Below are 23,260 nucleotides of genomic sequence, written 5' to 3'. Positions count from 1 at the left end.
ACCCAACAGGGATAAATGGGAAGTTGTCCAAAGTTTAAGAAAAAATATGTTCCTAAGTGGGACAGAAGTCACGGGACACTTCGAAGGTGTATCCATTCAACCAAACTTAGCAAGCTCTAACTGCGGGCCAGGTGTGGTCCTAATGTGGGGATGTAGCTGTGAGCTCCACAGTCTGTCCTTAGGGAGCTGACACTGCAGTAGAAGAGAAATAGAACGAACAAATCATTTGCATAAGAAAAGAATGGTTGGCCTGGCATGATGGCTCATGCTTGTAATCCCAACACTTTGGGAGGCCCAAGCTGGCTGATCACGAGGTCAGCAGTTCAAGACAATCCTGGCTAACATGGTGAAACACTGTCTCTACTAAAAACACAAAAAATTAGCCTGGTGTGGTGGCACATGGCTGTAATCCTAGCTACTCGGGAGGCTGAGGCAGGAGAATCACTTAAACCCGGGATGTGGAGGTTGCAGTGAGCCGAGATAATGCCCCACTGCACTCCAGCCTGAGCGACAAAGTGAGACTCTGTCTCAAAAAAATAAAGTTAGGCTGGGCGCGGTGGCTCACGCCAAGTGCTGTAATCCCAGCACTTGGGGAGGCCGAGGCGGGTGGATCACAAGGTCAAGAGATCAAGACCATCCTGGTCAACATGGTGAAACCCCCTCTCTACTAAAAATACAAAAAATTAGCTGGGCATGGTGGCGCATGCCTGTAATCCCAGCTACTCAGGAGACTGAGGCAGGAGAATTGCCTGAACCCAGGAGGTGAGGTTGCGGTGAGTTGAGATCACGCCATTGCACTCCAGCCTGGGTAACAAGAGCAAAATTCCGTCTCAAAATAAATAAATAAATAAATAAAATAAAATTTAATTTAATTTAAAAAGAATGGTTAACTTCTGGAAAAAGAAAAAGTAGGAAAGGGACTAAGTGTTATTTGTGGAGCTGAGGTTACTTTTGGGGTAAGCTAGTCTGGCAAAGCCTGTAGGTGACCCTGGAACAAATGTGAATAAGGAAGGGAAGATCCCCTCCAATCTCAGGGCACAGCAGAAGCAAAAGCCCTGAGGCAGAGGCAGACATAGAGGATGTTTAGCTGCATTATGGACCATACGCAGTTTCGTGTCAGGCCAGTCTGTTGTTTGGTGGTGGTTAGTGGAATGTGGCCTCCAGAGTCTGGAGTGAAGAATGCAGGCTGCTCACTTAAGTTACTTAAGCTTGGTGTGCCTCAGTGTTCACCTCTGAGTTGGGTATGCTACCAGCCCTTACCTCGTCTTAGATCAAATTGTGAGGATTAAATGAGTTAATATGTGTTTTAGTTGCTGAAACATAGTAGGTGCTCAATGAACAGTAACTGTTATTGTTAATTGTTATTAAAGCTATTTATTCATTCAGACCACATTTATTGAGCGTTTATTGTGTACTAACTCCATAGCTTATGGGAATTAAAAGATGACCACAGTGTAGTTCTTTCCCTTCAGGAGCTCACAGCTAAGCAGAGAAACAAACATGGAAATAGACACTTGCAACTCAGTATATTATTAATAACTACGGTGATAGAAGCATATACAAAATGTAACACGGGCATGATTTGTTAAAAATAAAAATAGGCCAGGCATGGTGGCTGATGCCTATAATCCCAGCACTTTGGGAGGCTGAGACAGCTGGATCACTTAAGGCCAGGAGTTTGAGACCATCATAGGCAATATAGTGAGACCCTGTCTCTACAAAAAATACAAAAATTAGCCGAGCATGGTGGTGCATGCCTATAATTCCAGCTACTCAGGAGGCTGAGGCATGAGAATCACTTGAACCTGGGAGGTAGAGGTTGCAGTAAGCCAAGATCCCACCACTGCACTCTAGCCTGGGCGACAGAGCAAGATTCTGTCTCAAAAAAATAAAAAATAAAAATGAGCACTAGTGGAACACCATAGTGTGTGTATATTCCCCCCACATCTGCCTCACGTGAGATTTTCTAACACAGTGAACTCCGCAAAGGGAAGGTTTTTTCTCTCTTGTCTATTGCCACATCCCTATCACCCAGCACAGCCAGCCTGGCATACAGTAGGCACTAAATTTCATTACAGAGACTACATGAAATGTTCAGAGGAAAGTGAACTAATGAGATGTCAAAGGTCAAGAACCCATTAAGAGTACTTCTGTACTTTCCACTCTTTGGCCACAGGTGCTGTAAGACAGGGGTCCCCAACCTCCAGTTCACAGACATGCTGGTCTATGTTCTGCTAGGAGTCAGGGCACATGGCAGGAGGTGAGGCAGGTGAGCAAGTGAAGTTTCATCTATATTTACAGCCGTTCCACACTGCTCACGATAGCATCTGAGCTTCGCCTTCTATCAGATCAATGGAGGCATTAGGTTTTCACAGTAGCGTGAACCCTGTTGTGAACTGCACACGCGAGTGATCTAGGTTGCATACTCCTTATGAGAATCTAATGCCTGATGATCTGTCATTGTCTCCCATCACCCCTAGACGGGACTGTCTATAATTGCAGGAAAATAAGCTCAGGGCTCCCGATTGATTCTACATTATGGTGAATTGTATAATTATTTCATTATATATTATAATGTAATAGAAATAAATGCATGATAAATATTATGTGCTTGAATCATCCCAAAGCCATTCCCTGCTCCCTGGTTCCTGGAGAAATTGTCTTCCATGAAACCAGTCCCTGATGCCAAAAGGTTGGGGACTGCTGCTGCAAGAGAACCTGGTTAGTTGTTGTCAATACCTGTAGATGCTCCGAACCAGGAGCAAGTCGAAGTTTCCGCTACAGTTACATCTCAGTCTATAGCTTGCCTCAGAATCCCCTGGAGGAATGGCTAAAGTACAGGCTGCTGGGCCACACCCTTCATGTTTTTGATTCAGTAAATTGGGGCGGGACCCCCAGATTTGCATCTTTTACAAGTTCCCTGGGATCATACTCTGAGAACCACTGCCCTACAATATCTCCACCTGCTGTCCTTATGGTGTGGCATTCTACTAAGTTCAAAGTGACGGAGAAGTGATGTGGATTACCATTAGGAACATCCAGGTTTCAGTGCGAAGCCTCAACATTTCTGAGAGAAAAATTCTCAAGACTGGCACAATATAAGCTATTTTATGCAACAAAAATTTTTTTAAAATTTTTATTTCAATTTTGCCCTTAATCTCATTTATAAGTGCTTTGGTTTTGTCTTCGATTTTTTTGTGTTTGTGCTTCAGTTCTCTGCTCTCTTTCTCTTCTTTTCATCACTTGAGCTCCTACTGATACATTAAGGCCCAGATCAAATGTTACAGTATTTATGTTCCACTTATCTGTTCAGTTATCACTCTCTCCCCAACTGGAGAACTGGGTAGAACTCTTCTGAGGATGAGGACTTATTTATAGTTGCAATCAATGCCAGTGACCACCAAACTTGATTTTTCACCCGATCAGTATAAAAATGTTAATTACATACCCCTACTAAATATATTTATTAATCAATTATATACATACGCCTAACATATTACTTATTTTATAAAAAGTAGTGGCGAAGAGGGTGAGAAATGTGTATATACATTTCCAAGTTTTAATATTAATATGTATATACAGAAATCTTAACATTATGACTCAGTAGGTCGTATGCATCCCAATTTTGGAGACTGATGTGAGAACCCAACAGGATTCTCACAAAGTAGGTGTTTAATAAAATCTGCTGAATTAAAGGTGGAGAAGAGTTTATCCCACTGAATGATAATGAGGCATCTTGTACTATAGAGAAAGGAACGTAATTACATTAAGTAGGGAGTAATTCTATGGAAACACACAAGCAAGTGCCTGATGGTTTTGAGCCATTTTGTATCTTTGGCTGACTCGTCCCTTGATCTCCCACTTTCTGGTCTGATCCTTGTGTATTGTTCTTCTACTTTTGGAGTCTGGTGTAACTCTTAGAAATCTTGTGCTGACTTCCATAGCGTACTGAGGAGGGGAACAAAATAAGAATTAATATTGGAACTTTGTTTATGCTCTTTGGTTTTTTTTTTGAGTGTCATTGGTTCCTCTGACATATGGACAAGGTTCCACATAGACCCTATGACTCACCAGTGCAAACACACTTGCGTTGACATAATGAGAATGCCTGCCTAATGGTGTTAATAACTTTTGGATTAGTTATCCCTATGTCTTTATTGACACAGTTGCTTATACCACTTTTTGGAAAGGATTCTGTTTTCTTAACAAGATCCCAGTGTTAATACTGCCAGTGGTAAACTCTTAGTTACAAACTCAGCATAGCCCTTACTGGTGTCAGAAACAAAAGCTGGACCTCTGCCTCTTCTTGTTCTTTTCCTTTATTTATTCCTTCACTCATCACCTTACAAATACAGGCATTTTGTGCTTGTCATCACCTGCTCTGCGTTTGCGATTGCATTGTGATCCAAACACACCAACCAGCCTCAGCTACCACAGCTCTGATCCTCTGCTCCATTCTCCTGCTGTGCCATCTACCCCTGGCATCTGGGGATCAAAATGGCACCTTTTGCCCAGTGTGGCTGAAAACAAAGGAGGCAAAGGAGATTGGTGACATGGTTGGTGATGAAAATGACTGCCAGACTTAATACCTTTCATGGCACATAGCCTCAGTTTCTTGCCGTTGGTAAAGCAGCCAATTGCTAGTAACATAGGCAGCTTACAAATGAGAGGCCCTTAAATCTGAAGAAAGAAGCTCTAGTCCCAGAAAGCATCAGACACACTGCACTGTGCTGCTGCGGCCTTTATGGGTCTTTGACCCATAAGTCCAGAATGACCCTGAGGCTCTTCAGTCCCCAGTGGACATTCAGATTTGAGTATGTCTTCAGAGACTTGCTCCTGAGTCAGTGTCAGCCTGCAGAGTTAGTCCAGCTACAGACTGGATCCTCAAGGACTACTCTATGAGCTTGTGCTTTTCCAAACTTGAGTCGTTTGAATATGTGCTTCATTGTCGTGAGGTTGGTCCTATCTGCTTATGTTATTATTTGTATTATTTCCTTTAAGTCAAGTCATTTCTTACATAAAATGAACCTCATTCTAAGAAATGATGTCTATGAAACCAGAAGTTGGAGACGCTAGATATATTTTGGTATGTTACAAATTAGGATATATCTGCAGATCTTCAAAGTATGCTTTCTTGTTGCACTTGACATTGTGTGGACCCCATCGAGTTTGTGCATATCACAAGTTGGGATGTTTTGATAGGTTTTCCTCATTTTTCAGAGGGAAGGGACCTTGACAATATGGTACTGTGCCAAGTACACAGAAACCATGCCTTCATGGTATACCCTGATTTTCTTGAAAAATTCAAGTCTGTCACTTAACCTTCCTAAAAAGTGGATTCGTGACTGCTTTTCCTCACATACATCCTCAGGGATATGAACAAGGCTTAGAAGATACTTAAAGCAGACCTGGAGTTTGAGGACTGTGAAGTTTTGCGATGCTGTCAAACTCATTGAATCAGTAGTTTACTCTGGGATGTTCTTGATCAGTGTAATATCTGGCAAACATATCAGCCAACAGATCTGTGCTGATGTAAAATTGGTGTTTGTTAAACAGAAACAGAAAGTGACCTTTTCCTTGTGCTAACTTCCTTCAGCCTTACCTGTTTTGTTATGTTTCAGAAAACAAAGGAAATACAACTTTGCATTAATGTTTAAATAACTTCGGCCCAGCAAGCATTTCTGTGAGTTTGCAACTATTACTTGGTGAGGTTGCCCAGTGCCTCCCCTTTCCATATTTATCTTTGTTCGTCCACCTTGCTTTTCAACCCACACTTTATAGAGAGGGCATCCTTGTGACTGTTTCTTTGAGCACAGACATTTTTAGGTCAGATCAGAGCAGGGAACACCGAAGATCCTTGGTACTCAATTTATGGTCCATGGCCCAGTAGCTCTGGGGGCTTCTTCCACATGCATAGTCGTGCCCTACCCCATCACCCAGAACCACCCAATCAGATTTGTAGCTATAATAAAGTAGTGCTCCTAGAGAAACACTACTCTAGGAATAGCAATGAAAAAGGAAAGTTCTGTGCCCTTTTCCCCAGACGCAGTTCTCACAGTCGCTTAGGGCCCAGTCAACGTTCTTTGAGTCCTTCTGCCATTCTCAATTTTTGGCATATCTGCATATGCTTTTTACTAGTGTCTACTTAATGTTGTTCATAAATTGTCTCACTTAAATAGGTTGTGTAAAAAGTAACTACTGAGATCATGTTTCTGATGTTTCTCGTAAAACCTTTTTCCAATGCAGATGCGTATAAGTTCAGAACTATGAAAGTGAGGGTATACCACACAAACCCACCCAGCACACCACAAATAGGCCATGCCTTGAGGACAGCTATAGAAAGATAATGCTGTATTTCTTCCAGCATAATTTGCAAATCAAGAAAGAAGGGGAGTAAAAAAAGCAACTCTGGACATAAATGGTTAAATAGCTTGTATTTCAGATATAAAGTTAGTTAAGGTAGTCATCACATCTCGGAGCACAATATTGAGAGCAGATAATAACAATAATCTCCATCATTGTTTAAAAGCACAAATCTGGCACTTAATAGACTAATTCACAGTCACTCCAATTGCAAGTTTTACTCATGAATATCATATCACAAGGGAATGTGAAATCCTCTAATTAAACATGATTTGAAAAGCAGCAGAAAATTGAGATGATGAGCGTTCTGGGGAAGGAGAGTCAAGAATTCCCTGCATGAGAGAGAGAGAGAAGCGTGTGCATTTGTTACAGTTTGTAGAGAACTCCATCCTTATTCACTCTAGGGTAGGCCCTTTAATAGGCTTTAATGAGACACCCTTCTCTTTGTGGGAGGATTACAGAACCCATTGTCAACTTACTTTTGGACAAACTGATTAATAAACATGTAGGGTGGTGTTTTTCTGCAGTGAGTGAGAAGCGAAAATGAAGGCAGTGTGCTAGAAATGCAGTGTCTAAGTTGTCTCCCAACTCTTCGGTGGGAAATAAGAAGCCCATCTGCTTCTCAAAGTGTTTTCAGTGACAGTTGAAGGAGAAAGGTCATTTTTACAAAGCTGCCAGGGAAACACATGCAGCGCTTGCATCGTCGTTTCTCCTGTTCCCACGTCTCATCTGCTCTTCTTTGGGCAGGTATAAGACCTTTTCCCACTGATGCTACAGTATGGAATGTGAAGAAACGACCTGTCGTTCTATTTGCTGCAAGAGACTGTGATTGGACTTCCAGCCGATTTTGAGGAGATACACAATAGTATAAAAAAAAAGCACCAGAAGAGTAAACTGTCAAGTGGAAAATGGTGCTAAGTATTTAAGGAATCCTCTCTTTGAGATCATCAGTCTACCTTGCTCTTCTTAGGAAAAGGTCGTTGCGATCAAGTTTCAAGGCCAGCTCATCTAGTTTGGTATCATTTTGTGTGTCTGAGCATGTTTCATTTGAGTTAATGATCTAATATTTCACAAATATTTGATAGCAGTTAGTTTTTGCAAATTTAGTGATTTCAAATCAGAAGTCTGATTATATTTTCAGATGTGACTTCATCACTAGAATATTCTCAGATCAAATTCATATTCCCGTCTTCAAACTTAAGAAGTATGTGATATGATAGTACAATCTCATTGAAAGTAAGACATGATAGTGAAGTCACAGGCAGGGAAATGTGGTAAGAACTGAAAAGTGAAGAGAGAGAAAAGAGAAAGGATCATTTTGTATAACTTGTCATTGAAGAATCAGCAAATAAATATAAAAGCTTTAAAGTAGTAGCGGCTTCCATTGACACATGCCATTGTAGCCTAAGTGTAGCCTAAGACACTCTTTAGTAGACAGGCCTAAAACTGTGTATGAAGAGAAAGCTTTCTAGAAACCCAAGGTGTCTGATTTAATGTAACATTTTGACTAGGAATAAGCAGTCCAGATAAAAATCACAGGCTGGGATGGACCTGAAGAAGGAGGATTCTGTGGCATACAGTGTTGTTAGGTAGACATACAGATGTGCATGTGGACATGAGACCAAATAATGTGGAAGGGTAACAGACAGAGAGACGTGGAAGTCTTTTGTCAACAAAATGGCTTTACTGATGAATATGCTGGGTGCCTACCTCAGGGTTGGAGTTCCATAAATGTTGGCTGGATGGATGAAAGAGCCTAAATGGTGGGAACGAAGAACGTGGCCAGTGGGGAAGGGAGAGAGGGAGGCAGAACAGTCAAAGGGAGTGGGAAAGGGGATGTATCATGCTTTTTGGTGTGTGTATTCGCAGTGGGTCAGGGGTGAGTGAGAGGGGAATAGCAACCAGCCCCCTGCTCCACAGCTGTGATAAAGACACCGTAACTCCTTCCTGGAAGGCTTCATTCACTCCTTTAACGGATATCCATTCAGCACCTACTTCTTACTCATCTTGTCAATACCAGCATGTGCCATTGGTGCCTATTCCCTATGCCATCTGCATATCCTTGGTGGAAGTTTGGTGGAGGTTTTACCACTGGGAGGAGCTCTTGTGTGATTCTCTTCAGTTTTCAAATGAGGGAATTGGAGGGCAAAGCAGTGAAAGGACTTGCACGTTTCCTGGTTACAAGCAGAGCTATAATGACAAATAAGGCCTTCAGACACTGCGCTCCCAACCCTTCCTATATAGAAATAGCGCTGGCCCTCAGTAAAAGTTACACTTTATTTACATGTTAAGCAGAGAGAGCCACATAGCACCTAATGCAAAGGTTTTTCAGTACACAAAGAATCAACAGGATCTGGGAAACAGAGTTGCTCCTAGGCACTTATTCTTCAAAAAGTTCAGCTGCTGTGGTTTTATTTTTATTAAAAATCTGTCTCTCCCCTTACCCGTCAAACCTCAAAAGTCACTTTATAGCTTAATGTAATTTCAAAAGTTGTTATATAATTTTAACTATAAATTCTTTTGAAAACATAGGCAGTATGTTGGGAAAAGAGAAATCTAAGAAAAATGAAATTTTAAAAATCTCAACACTTAAATTTATGTTCAGTTGAATTTTGACAAAAGTATCAAACCATTCATTGGGGATCGAGTAGTGTTTTCATCAAATGGCGCTGAGACAACATTCAAAAAAATGAAGTTGGACCCCTGAATCCTATCATATACAAAAATAAAGGTAAAACAGACCCTAGACTTCAATGTGAAAGCTAAAACTATAAAGCTCTTGGAAGCAAACTTAGAAGTAAATCTTTGTTACCTTGTATTAGGCAATGGTTTCAGAGATGTAACACTGAAACAGAAGGAACCAAAGAAAAAATATATAAATTGGACCTCATCAGAATTCAAATGTTTATGCTTTAAAGCATACCGTAAAGAAAGTAAAAAGACAACCCAAGAAACAGGAGTAAATATTTGCAAAAAGACAACCCAATTAAAAAATAGGCAAAGACTTTGAATAGATGTTTTTCTGTGGAAGATACACACGTGGCAGTAAGCACGTGAAAATGTGTGCAGCCTCATTAATCATTAGGGAGATTCAATCAAAAGCACAATAAGGTGCTATTTTCTAGCCATGAGGATGGCTAGAATAAAGATACATAACAAGTATTGGCAAGGATATGGAGAAATTAGAACCCTCACACAGTGCTGGTGAGAATATAAAATGCATTGGAAAGTGGTATCAAAGTTCCTCCAAACGTCAGCCATAGAGTCACCGTAGGACCCAATAATTCAACTCCTAAGATATCCCGTAAAATTGAAAGCAGATAGAGTACATGTACGTACATGTTCATAGCGGCATTACTCACAATTGCCAAAATGTGGAAATAGCCCAAATGTTCATCAACAGATGCATAGATAAATGTGCTATGTATGTACAGTGGAATACTATTCAGCTACAAAAGGGAATAAAGTACTAATAAATGCTGCAGTGAACCAGTGAGCCTCCAAGGCATTATGGGAAGTGAAAGAAGCCGGGCACAAAAGAACACATGTTGTATGATTCCCTTTATGTGAAATGTCCAAAATAGACACACCTCTGGAGACAGAAAGATTAGTTTTTGGCAGGGGCTGGGAGTTGGGAGGAAATGGGAATGACTGCTAATGGGTACAGGATTTCTTTTGAGGGATGATAAAAATGTTCCAAAATTAGTTGGTGATGATGGTTATACAACTTCGTGAATATATTCAAAACCATTGAATTATACACTTAAAATGAGTGAATTGTGTGATATATGAAACTATAACTCAGTAAAACTTGAAAAATGTATTTCTGCAATTTTGAGTGTTTGGAGAACAACCAACATAGTCTTCTATAATTTAATTTATCAAATAACGTGCCAGTGAAATAAAATACAGTTTATAATTTGGGCAAGATCTTTTTTTGGAGACAGTCTTGCTCTGTCGCCCTGGCTGTAGTGCAGTGGTGGAATCTCGGCTCACTGTGGCCTTTGCCCCCCAGGTTCCAGTGATTCTCCTGCCTCCTGGGTAGCTGGGATTACAGGCATGCACCACCAGACTGGTGCCCAGCCAAGATTTCTTTTTTTCTGGTGTGTGCGGGGAGGCATAAACCCTAATGGTCACAGATGTGTGTAGCCTTTTGCTACAGATGAATCAGAAGTTTGGAGAGGAGAAAAACAGAGGCAAATTTGGAAAAGGGAAGAAAAATTAAGGGAAGACATAAAAGACAGACATGAGAATTTGGGTCAATGCACAGGAAAAGCTGGGAATCTGCCTTCAGGTAAAGGGAAAGTTGGCATTTCAGTTGGCAGGAAATGGCTTGGCAGATAGCAAGGTCACTCTTCTCATCTCCTTCAGAGATTCCTCCCTCTTAATTACCACAGGGAAAATGTGGATTACAGGCCTGACAGAGTAAGGATCACTAAAGAAAGACTGCAGACAGCAGAGGTGAGAAGTTGTCCTTGTTTTGCAGGTAAATTTAATAATACCAGTTTCAGAAAACTTTGGTTAAGTAGTGACCTTCGGAAAGTAACTGTGAAGTCACCATCAGGAACCCTAACCATTATATAAAATTGTCTCAAAAACTAAGGTCAGTGTTGAAGACTTTGGGTGGTATATTTGATGGAGAAAAAATAAATAGGACAAAATATCCTACTTAACTGTCATTGAAAGTGACACCTTTGGCCAGGCGCAGTGGCTCCCACCTGTAATCCCAGCACTTTGGGAGGCTGAGGTGGGCAGATCTGAGGTTGGGAGTTTGAGTCCAGCCTGATCAATGTAAGGAAACTCCGTCTCTACTAAAAATACAAAAATTAGGTGTAGTGGCACATGCATGTAGTCCTAGCTACTCGAGAGGCTGAGGCAGGAGAATCGCTTGAACTGGTGAGACAGAGGTTTCAGTGAGCTGAGATGGCACCATTGCACTCTAGTCAGGGCAACAAGAGTGAAACTCCGTCTCAAAAAAAAAAAATGACATCCTTATATCCTACTGAATATATAGTATATTTGGTACCATGTAATGTCAGGAATTATTACATATTTATATGTAATTATACTTTTCATGGCAAGTTGGTTCTTTCTAATCTGAAGTGCTATCACTATTTTTGTGTTAAAATTATATTTAATTTTTACATATCAAGGATTATCAAGAAAAATTTAAATTAACTGGCTTTTCTCAAATGCATACTATCTGTGTTTTATATATTCAGAATAAAATTAAATAATAGAAAGTGTCATAGCGATAGTTTCTTATGCTTTGCATAATTCTGGTCTTTACCTACAAGATTTTTTTTAAAAAGGCAAACACCAATTGAGTGTATATCCACACAGAAATGAAATTGAACAATATATTTACTGTCTGTTCATTCATAAATTCACCTAACATTTATCAAGCCCATGTTCTTTTTTTTTTTTTCTTTTTTTAAGACCATATCTCGCTCTGTCACTCAGGCTGGAGTAGTGGTGCGACCCAGCCCGCTGCAACCTCTGCCTCCCGGGTTCAAGTGATTTTCCTGTCTTAGCCTCCCGAGTAGCTGGGGATTACAGGTGTCCACCACCACGCCCGACTATTTTTTGTATTTTTTAGTAGAGACGAGGTTTCACCATGTTGGCCAGGCTTGTCTCAAACTCCTGACCTTAAATGATCCACCCACTTCGGCCTCCCAAAGTGCTGGGATTACAGGCATGAGCCACCATACCCAGCCTCAAACCCATGTTCTGTTGGAGGTGCTGAGTATATGGAGATGACTAAGTGATCCCGGCCCCTAGGAATTTTCAGCCTGGGAGTTTGTAGTAAAATACGCCTTGCTGAACAACTGACCCTAAAGTTTTTAAGAGTTTAATTTTGGGACAAACATGTTTAAATCCCATAAAAACAAAATGTATCTTTTTTCATCACTGACCCTGGCAGCTTTTCAGAAATGATACTTTACACATTGGTGAGTCTACCCTTGAACAATTTATTTAAATTATTAGGCTCATTGCTTTATTTTACCATCAGATGCCCAGATCATCCTTTCCCTTCCAGGTTTCATCCTGTAAAAAATGTAGCTCTAAATTAACTCAAGATAAAAACATTATTTTCCTCATTTTTGTTTCCCTTCTTGTCCTTTTTGGCATAACCCAAAAGGCAGTAAGAATATAAATGCTTGTTCCACTTTTTCGAGAAAACAGAAAAGCTCCCATTCAGAGGTGCAGCTGGTGTTGTACAGTGACGCTTCATGCAGAATGAGTGCAAGGCTAGAAGCGAGCCGCAGCCACACACGCAGCCGGGTGTGTGGTATTCACCGTGCCACTGTTGGAGCACACGGCAGACTGGAAATCAAGTCCTGCATAGCACTTGATTCTTTTTTTTTGCCGCATACATATATGCATACACACATATATGTACACAAAACGAACAATTGCACAGTAACAGTTCTTACAATGTTCAGAATAAAAACTTCAAAAGATAAAAAAAGTATGGTGAAAACTGAGTTTCCCTGATACCTGCTACTCCTACTCCCTGTATCCCTCCCCAGAGGCAAGAGTTGTTCCAGTTTCTTATGTATCTTTCCAAAGAGATGCTGTCAAGGCACCTCTGCCAGCCTGTTCTCTCTCCTTCCAAAGCCAGACACTTTATTTCAGACAATTGTGTATTCTAAGTATCCAGTTATATATTAAATACTAAAAGCAAATGACAACAGTGTGTACAGTAAGTTTCCATTTTGAAAATAATAATACATTAGAAGAGAAATGTAATATAAACCAGAATGGTAAATGATGCCTAGGTTGGGGTATGGGGGTGCACTTCCTTGGTAGCCACCGCAGTTTAATATGTGAACTTGTGAAAATAAGAGCATGTAATCTTTTCATAATAAAGAAATTGTTTTAACGAAAACAAATTCACAAGCAGTCTTCTGAATGTATAAATGTGTACCCGTGTGTGAAGAGTTTGAGGTTCTTTAGACTTCAGGCACAACTGGTTGCCTTCTAAGGCCCTAGTGAGTTATTATCTGTCCTTACTTTGAAGTAATGATATCAAGTTGAACTGAAAGTAAATTCTTAGATGTGAATAGTTTTTATTCAGATCTTGGATCCTTCGCAAGTAAGTTAACCAAAAACAGGATAGGGAACAGCAAACATGGTGTTAAATCCTACACATTTTGAGTCCAAAATCCTGCTAGTGAATGCATATTATTATTTTCCCTCATATTATTATTTTCAGTGTAACCCAAGAAGCACAGCCATTTAACCACTTAAAGTTCTTAACTAGTAATATTTTTCATCCTAACTAGTTCAGGCTCCTGGTTTCCAAATAGAAAAAAATCATACAAAATACGTATACTGGCTAAGAATGTACTCAGCATGTAGCATTTTTCAAGAGCAACTTGATAGAATATTCACAGTTAATTTTAAATTTAGGTACTCATTAATTGAGTGATCCTGTTTCTCTGAATGTATCTTCTGGCAGCAGTCAGTTGTTATATATTGGGATGTTTAACCTGGTAAATTTTGTTTCTAACATTATTTGCAAATATAACAAACATGAAGAGAAACTCAGTGTCCAAAACAGAAGGATGTTGAATAAATTTTGCCATGTAACTAGGGTTAAGATGGTATGTGATGAACTATTACCCATCAGTAAATAAGGTTCTTGAAGATGAGTTGAAAACATGAGAAAGTATTTACAAAATTATGTTATATCTAAAAGAATGATGTAAATATTCATACCTTACCTTATCAAGTATGTATTTGAAGGTAGTTTTTTTTTTCAGGATTTTCCAAGTTTTCTACAACAACTGTATATTACTCTTTTAAAGTTCTAAGAATAGTTTGAATAATCTTAATAAATTGCTGAAGAAAATAATTATTAAGTTTGGGATATTTTTCTTTTCTTTTTAAGCTGTGGATGAAAAGTTTTCTTTTTATATGATTTTCTTCGCTCTTAGAATATCTGAAAATTCTACTGTTGAAGTATTCTTTTATTTCTAATACTGTTAGCAAGTTTTTAAAATGCTATTTTTGCATAATAGCGATTTTATTCATTCACAGAGCTGAAGATGAACACAAATAGGTAGTAATTCTTTCCTTGAGTCCAAATGCAGTTTTACCCTCTTAACTGCTTAGAGAATATCCTTTTATTGTTTGGTTTTATAAATATCACCATAGCTACTTGAGTTCCCTTGTTTTAATCCTTTCTTGTATGAGGGGTACTTTTCTGTATTTTTACGAGTTATTTTTCTATCTTTTGTTTGTTTGTTTGTTTTTGTTTTAAGACCTATTTTCTGTGTTAGGGCAAAATAGCTTGTCATTATCTTTAAATTATATTAGATTCCCAGCCAAATCATTCAAAAGTCACAGGAAGACCTTATGATCGTTGATCAGGTGTAGTTCTGTGTGTCTGTGTGTTTGCTTTTTATGCTCTTTAGTTTGTGCTCATAATACACTTATTGTGGATTGGACAAGCGGCATTTGTGTACATATACTCTATGAATGTGAATTGATAAAATACATGAATATACATCCTGATGGCAATATGAAATGAAATACAGGCCTCTTGTGTGTGTGTGTGTGTGTGTGTGTGTGTGTGTGTGTGTGTAATCATCGTTGACTGTGCTTGAAGTTCAAAGTCAGGCATAGGCAGTTGAGTAAGTTGTAAAATAGCCCTTCTCAGGAAGGGTGTGCACTTGAGTACGAAACAGAACTCTCAGTGTTAGTTTTACATTTCTGTTTGATGGAATGTAAGGTTATGGAAACAACTGTAAAAATAATTTGTCTGAAAGAAGTCTGGATGCGGAAATATAATAGAGAAAATATTTGAGAATATGGTTCATCGGCGAGTGCAACAGATACTCTTCCCCGAGCACCACATGGTATGGATCAAAGCATCCCATGACTTGGATCCGTGTGGCCAAATCATTACGTATTGATTGGAACCCCACTGGAGGATTAACCCCTTCATGTTCATGCCAAATTTTCTCTCACTCTTGGTGTTAGGAATTTTAGGAGTATAATCTTCTTTGCCATTATTAGCTTTTTTTTAAAGCTAATCATCTGCTTGGATATATTTATCTTTCTAACTTATTTTGGTATTATTCTAAATTATTTAATTGTACTCTGCTGGATAAAATTAACGGGAAAAAATATGCGATTATATGAAAGCAGTTTCTAGGGGAAGGAAAGAGGAAAAAATGGATAATATTCCTTGTAGATATAGCAGGAGAATCTCAAAATCAAGTACAGATTTTATAATTTTCATTATGTAGATGAAGTAAGTTCTAGCTTTTTAAAGACTCCTTCGCAGTCTGAGTAAAGAGCTTTGCATCTAACAAAAGCCTGTCAAACACTTTTTCATACATAGATGTACATTTCTAATATTTGACTAAACATATTTAGGTACACTTTAACTCTTGCTTTTAAAAAGCAAACAATGCAGAATTAGTCAATTACATGGGATGGGGGAAATCACAGATTTGTCTTGTCCACATTTGACCATGTGGGCTCCTCCTACCTTTTATATCCTCGTCTGGTGGAATGGTTCTTGGCAGCAAATTCATTTTCTGGTCTTCTGTGTGTTTTCTTTCAGTTTGTCCCATGAGGAGCACCCCCATAGCCATCCTCTCTATGGACATGGTGTGTGCAAGTGGCCAGGCTGTGAAGCAGTGTGCGAAGATTTCCAATCATTTCTAAAGTAAGAATGATTTTATTTTTTTCTTCTTTTACATAGCCATCACCTCCCACGAATGCTTTTGCTCATAAAATGCCTTTTTGATGAAGAGTTTCACTTCACCCTTTTGCGAGTGGACTCTAAATCATAAGGTCCAGTGCACTGTCATAGGAATAGTTACAAAATCTATTGAGGGTTGTACTACAATGGAAAAAGACTTAGATCTAAAGGCGTAAGTCTCAATAAGAGCCTGTGTTTACCCATTTTTCAGAGTGACAAGCATTTTTTAAAAAAATGATCTCAGTATTAAACTTGCATTTATTTAGCTTTTACTTTTATTCATCTCCTTACATAAATCAATAACATGCACTATATTTTTTATAAAATTGGTGTCAATTACTAGCCAATTGCAGCTTGGTGATTGGGCCCATTCTTTGTTATACAATTGACTTTATAAATGTAAAAAGTGGATGCCGAGGAAAGCTACCAGTTTGATTCTTAACTTCTTATATTGGTATTAACTGTTGTTCAGATTCTTGTCCTTATAGGGAGAGTGGACTAACTTTAATTTGAAGCTATAACACCGATAAAGCATCTCTGTAAGGAAATAGATTAATCTCATAGATGAAGTGAAATGCTTCTATGCTATCCCTTACTTGTGTTACCTTGTAAGTTAAAAAAGAAATTAGACCAAACTGCCCTGCATTTCTGTATCATATAAATATATTCATAATATCATTGAATCATTAACCTATGAATTGAATATAATGTTCCATGATATTATAGACATCATCTGATAATCAAACATATGCACATGTATAACTATAACATATATGCCCATGTGTACGTCTGGGCGTGTGATGGTTTACAAATTGGGTGTTGGGGACCATTTCCTTCTAGCTTTTCTCTCTCATTCAAGCCCCAGGGAAACAGGGGTGAGCTGATTTATGTGCAGGTCTCCAGTTTTGTGTGGTCTTTATATTGTTAGAACAATCTCTGTATCTATCTTTATGGACCTGGATACAAATATTGTAATAAAGCCATCCTCAGAGAGATATCCAGTGTTACCTGCAAGCAGTTTTGGTGAATATAATTTTTTGATTAATGAATGGAAGCCGGTGAATCTATTTTATAGCTTCCTTGCCTCAGTATTATACGAGAGCATTATGTGATCATTGAAAACTTAGGTACTTACAGATATTTTAAAAGAGATGTCCAGAATTGCTTCTAAATATCAACAACCAGAGCAGCAATGCTTTTAAATTAAGCAACAACCCTTTACAATTATTATTATTGAGATTAGCGATATTGGGCTTTGTTTTGTTTAGAAATCACTCACTATAGAATCTTTGTTTTGTTCTTTGCTGATCATTTGCCTAATCATATTTATATAATGAGAAAAAGAACTTGGCAGACGCCAGTTGTAAATTTCTGATTTTTTACTTCTACATCAGTGCTAGGTTTGATAAATATCTTGGTACTGATTTCCTCCATCTGTAGAATGGCTGATAAATAAACAACTGTAAATATGATTTATTGTCATAAAGTCTTTAGAACTATAAAATTGCTACCTCAGGGACATGTATCAGTTTTAGAGTCAGAAAGGGAAATGACAGTTTCTAGACTCATTTAAAAAAATTTTTTAATGGCTAAAGTATTTCTACCCCCCAAAAATCCTCAAATTATAGGTTCATTTATTATGTGAGCTGATAATTAGGTTATATTATTAGGAGACTTTACGTGTGTGTGTGTGTGTGTGTGTGTGTGTGTGTGTGTGTGTGCATATCCCAATTATATATATATCCCGAAAAGGAGAGAGAATGATTTCGGTATTAAAGAAAATAAAGATAATTAGAATTGGGGCCTAGGGTCAATTCCTATAAGAAAGCCCATTTCTCTTCTAAGGATATTAGGAGTCTGGCACTTGTATAGGAAACCACCTATCAATTATTTATTAATGGTTTTGCACATGACACAACATGTTCTCAATTCCTGTTTGCTCAGTGGAATTGGACTGCCCACTATCAACCTGGAACTGTTGCTTAGTTATTTCCTGATACTTATTTATTGACTTATATTTGTAAGACGACTTTTGTTTGTAAGTTATAGAAACCCAACTTAAATTGGCTTAAGTGAAAAAAATAAATAAATAAGTGGGGGATAATTGGCCCCTGTAGCTAGGAAGTCCAGTGGTACAGCTGGCTTCAAGCGTGGCTGGATCCTGATATTTAACCAAGGTCGTTGGAGTATTGATTGTCTGTTAGCTCTGTTTTTCTGTGTTGCCTTCATTTGGGAGCCCTTATCAAGTGGGACTGAAGAGGACAGGTTTATCAATCCCACAATGCACCTCTTTCCCTGTAGTTCCAGAAAAAACCCTAAGCAGACTGTCATTGACCCGGATTGACTTATGTATTCTAGCTTTCAGCCAATGACCTGCCCAGGCTTGCATCACATGCCACCTCTAGAACAGAGGGAGATGTTCACCCATGTGAACCACATGGGGACTGGAGATGAGAGTTGGTTCAAGAATATAAAAATGAGTATTATAAAGTAGCAGAGGGAGAGCAAATGCTGGATAAGAAGAAACCCCCCTAGATGCTTTCCCAAGTTACACATTGACTGGTTGTATATGACAAATTCAGGATTTCAGTTTTCCTCTACAACATGATTTTAACTCTTGGAAATTCAGAGTTGTCTTCAGTTATCAGGATCTTGCCTAGTACAGTGGAAAATAAATTAGTCGTCTTGTAGATTCACATCTCCTACTTCAGTCTAAAGGGAAATCAAATTGGCTTTGATGAAACCAAGTTTGTTTTCCATTGAACTGAACTGAAAGAAGCTAGCAGACTTCTTGTGGTTCAAATAAAAACCACCTGGCTTCTTTGAATGATGTCATTGAGGGGTCATTGTCATCAGAGTGTGATGCATCAAATACTTTTCTCAGATTGCTGGATTCGTAGATCCTGAAAACATCTTCAGTTGTTTTAGTGGACCAAAAGCTTTCTAGTCTACGCTTCTCTTCAATTATCCCTCTCGTTTTAGAAAGGATTTCTTATTGTTTAGGCAAATTGATAGCAGTGTTGCTTGGATTCTCCTTAGTATTGTTACTCGATAAAAGGTAGCATTGCTTTGACGTTGATTTCAGTGTTACTTCATAGAGTTTTTTTTCACCTATTTTCTATTCCCTCCCTAGTAATAGTTTATTATTAAATAGCACTGAACCTTAAAACAGGCATAATCCCAAAGTGCTTCACGTATATTAACTCATTTAATCCTCACAACCAGCTTATGCTAATATTGTAGTACTATTCCCAGCATACCATTAAGGAAACTAAAGCCCAGAGAGGTTAAGTGATGTACCCAAGGTCACACAGCTAATAAGAGATAGAGCCAAGGTCCAAACCCAGGCAGTCTGGCTTCAGAAAACTTAACTCTTAATTGCTGCATGATATAGCCTGGTTAGAGGCAGTACTTTTTATTAACAGTTTGCTTTCTCCTTGGCAGTGGATGTAAAGAAAGTTTTGGAGAAAGGCTGATGGGGTAGTGAAGTCACTGTTAAGATGTTCTTTGAACTAACCACGTATCATCTGAGCCTCAGTATCAGCACATGTGATTTGGGATGGTAACCACTTTTTAGGGTTGTTAGGAATAAAAGGTGCACCAAGCAAGCCACAATGGCTCACCCCTGAATGCATTGGGATGCTAAGGTGGGAGGATTTCTTGAGGCCAAGAGTTTGAGAGCAGCCTAGTCAACATAGCAAGACCCTGTCTCTACCAAAAAAAAAAAAAATAGCTGGGCATGGTGGCGTGTACCCATAGTCTTAGCTACTTGGTAAGCTAAGGTGGGAGGCTCGCTTGAGACCGCAGTGAGCTACGATCATACCAGGGTACTGCAGCTTGGGTGACACAGCAAGACCTTGTCTCTAAAAGATAAATAAATGAATGAATAAATAAAAGGTACATCATATAAACTGCCTAGCCCATACTAGGCACTCTTTAAAAAAGCATTAGAACTTCTTTTTTTTTTTGAGATGGAGTTTTGCTCTTGTTACCCAGGCTGGAGTGCAATGGCGCAATCTCGGCTCACCGGAACCTCCGCCTTCTGGGTTCAGGCAATTCTCCTGCCTCAGCCTCCTGAGTAGCTGGGATTATAGGCACGCGCCACCATGTCCAGCTAATTTTTTGTATTTTTAGTAGAGATGGGGGTTTCACCATGTTGACCAGGATGGTCTCGATCTCTTGACCTCGTGATCCACCCGCCTCGGCCTCCCAAAGTGTTGGGATTACAGGCGTGAACCACCACGCCCGGCGCATTAGAACTTCTTAATCTACTTAGATACATTTATTTTTTAGGATGGGTAATCTTAAATATCCCAAAATTTCTGACCTTCTACTTAGGAAAAGGAGTTGTGACTATACAAAGCATGGATATATTCAAAGAAATTGTTCTGTAATAGAACATTTTAATCATAAACCTCTGGTAAAAAGTCCCACACAGAGGGGAGGGCATGGCACATTTTTTCCATAAAGGGGTAGGCATAAATATTTTCAGCATTGCAGGCCATACAGTCTCTGTGACAGCAACTCAACTCTGCTCTGCCATTGTGGTGCAAAAGCAGCTATTGATCATGTGTAAGGAACAAGTATGGCCGTGTCCCTTGGACAACAGTTTGCTGGAACATTTTTGGTGTCACCAACATGTCTTTAGCTGAGGAATGCTTTTGTGGCTCCAGATATAGCTATCCAGGGTTATGTTAGCTTGGATTCACAGAACCCTCAAGTTAGTCATATTTGGGGGGAAATACCCATGTGTGTCATGCTCCATGATTTCACTGACCAGCCATGGTTTTTATACTTCCTAGATCTTGGGTTCTTCCACCCAGTTTTTAGTGTTCACACTTGGGGAGAAGAAGTGACTTTGCCAGGTAACAGCTTTCTGGTCTTCCTCAGCTCTAGATTAATAAGCTGTAACTGTTACAGAGGCCAAGCTTGGTTCTTCAGGATAAAAATCTCATCTGTCAATACTGTGCCACTGTTAACAGAGAGGGGGTTCATAGAACAGGGCCTGGGGGGAGGGGGGACTCACAGGTCTAAACCTGAAGCCTATTTTTTTCCCTCCCGAGGAAGAAATACCGTAACTGTTGGTAAATCAAAACCAGAGATTTGACACTTTTCTGTGATCATTCTGCAGTGTTTGTTCCCAAGGTGAGGTATACCACAGGGCCCTTGATTTCAAAGATAAATACTGTACAAATAACCACCCTGTTGTCTTTCCCTCACCGCCAACAGAGGGACGCTTTATCAGAATCAGCAGATACTCTGTCTATTGTACGCATTTATTTCTCTGTTTCTTCTGAAAACAACTTGCAGTTCTAGTGTTGATTTTTTTTTTTAATCTATCAACCATGAGTTATCATGTGAGTGTTGCATTTGTTAGCGCTAACTGATAGCAGCAGGTGCTCGTGCTAACTCTAATGAAATCGCCTAGCCCTGCGTTGCTTGGAATCCTGCAATAACAGAAAAACAAAAATAAGTCCCGTATCATCCACAGAGGTGAAGCTCCTCGGCATTCTTCCTTCCTCTCCCCACTTCAGTCCTTATTTTTTGTTGTTCTTTTCAAACCAGATGAAAGATAAAATCTTTACTAGTAAAAATGTGGATTTGTGATTCTTCCCTTTCTCCCCCTACCCCTTTTTTTAAATGCTCATACAGTGCATTGGCAGAATGAGGAATAGATTTGAAGGTTAAATCCTGACCACATTTCCCTGTTTTGAACTTAGAATGTAAAATCAGAGGCAGGCCCATAGTTTCACAAACACCAGGTACTCTTGTGTGCTTGAGGGAAAATGTTTTCATTTCTCCATTTTTCTTTTAGGTCACCATTTGTATAACATCTACTAAAAGTATCATTTATATCCTTGCTTAGTATACTATTTGAAAAGAATTTCTTTTCTTTCGGTGATTTCTCACGGAGAAAAACTCCATGCAAAACAAAACAAAAATTCCCTTGCTCTTTAGTCAGATTTATGTAATTTATGAAAGCCAAAACAAACTGTATACGTGCTCTAATAGACAGAAAAATGTTGAACAAAATGCCCAGAGATGGAACTTTGACCCTTTCCAAAAGGTCGAAGGCTGCAGACAGTAGAGGACATTTCATTGGTCATTTGCTTTTTACATTTTTTTTTCTGTGAATTTTACTTTTCAAAACTGTGAAGAGTTTTATGTAAAAGAAACTACTAAGTGTGCTCTGTAATGTTTTCACAAGTGTTTTTATCATGGTAACATCTTGTTTACTTTAGTTCCCTGCCTAAAACTACTTGGAACATGTTAAGAAAACATTTCAAGAAAGCCTCGACAAAGAGGCTTTTGTTTAACAGCCACCATGAGGCAGCACGGATCACAAAGGTGTTAACTTTCAGCCCCTTAAGCACTTCCACATGAAATTCCAGCAACTATGTTTGTGGTTTTGGAAAAACAAAGTGTATGTTAAAGAAACCAGGTATATGCTAATACATGTCGAAGGAGGCCGGATATCATAAATTGTTTGAAACCCATTTGTGGCTCTCGGCTTGCACGCCTGAATGTTCTGCAGTGAAATTACCTCTAGTTAGTGCAGGAGACTTCAGCCATGTAGAGGGAATAGCCGTCTGTAATTGTGGATGCATGCAAATCAAATTCCAGCCTCACAGTTTAAATCTCTAGGAGATGGGGATGAAAATTTTCCCTATCAGATCCGAGGTGACAAGTCTTTGAGTCTTACAAAATGAGCTGTATATTTTTATGAATTTGACTTTTCTACTGATCATGCATTTTTTATTAGTTTTAGAAAAATTACGGTGTTACCAAAAAAAACTTTTTCCCCCTTTTAACGTGTCTTTTTTAACCTTTCTGACATGGCTCAGGAGTTCAAGACCTTTCTTAGTACTCGAAGAGGTCAAAGTGGCCTAAATACCACAGTGCCCTCTAGTGATATGTAGAATATTAGATAGAAAAGTTTAGACAAGTTTGCCAAAGATAACAGGCCCAGTGCCACCACTTTGCTCAAAAGGAAGCAAATAACATTTGAACGCATTTTTTTTTCAACAAACAGATTTTAGTTAGAAATGCAAATGAAATTTAAATTTTTCTTGTAGGCTTTGAAAACATTGGAAAATTTTTTGAATGCCTACTTATGCAATTAATTCTGCATATAACTGCATATGTGCATGTGGTACATCTCTATTACTGTAGATG

General features: G+C 39.0%; 1 protein-coding gene across 12 annotated transcripts in view; it reads left to right on the top strand.

Moving 5' to 3' along the window:
• Nucleotides 1-23,260, top strand: part of FOXP1 (forkhead box P1) — a 635,379-nt gene that overhangs the window by 561,545 nt on the left and 50,574 nt on the right. For all 12 annotated transcript variants that reach the window (XM_064361902.1, XM_064361903.1, XM_064361896.1 and 9 more), the window contains one exon: nucleotides 15,944-16,048. In XM_064361902.1, coding sequence (XP_064217972.1) covers nucleotides 15,944-16,048 — 105 coding nt within the window. The remainder of the gene's footprint in view (nucleotides 1-15,943; nucleotides 16,049-23,260) is intronic.

Source organism: Aotus nancymaae, unplaced genomic scaffold, assembly GCF_030222135.1.
Source record: "Aotus nancymaae isolate 86718 unplaced genomic scaffold, 86718_ANA_hifiasm-v0.15.2.pri h1tg000046l, whole genome shotgun sequence".
In the NCBI taxonomy this organism is placed as follows: Eukaryota; Metazoa; Chordata; class Mammalia; order Primates; family Aotidae; genus Aotus; species Aotus nancymaae.
The sequence above is the reverse complement of the archived record's forward strand: the minus strand, read 5'-3'. Positions and strand labels throughout refer to the sequence as shown.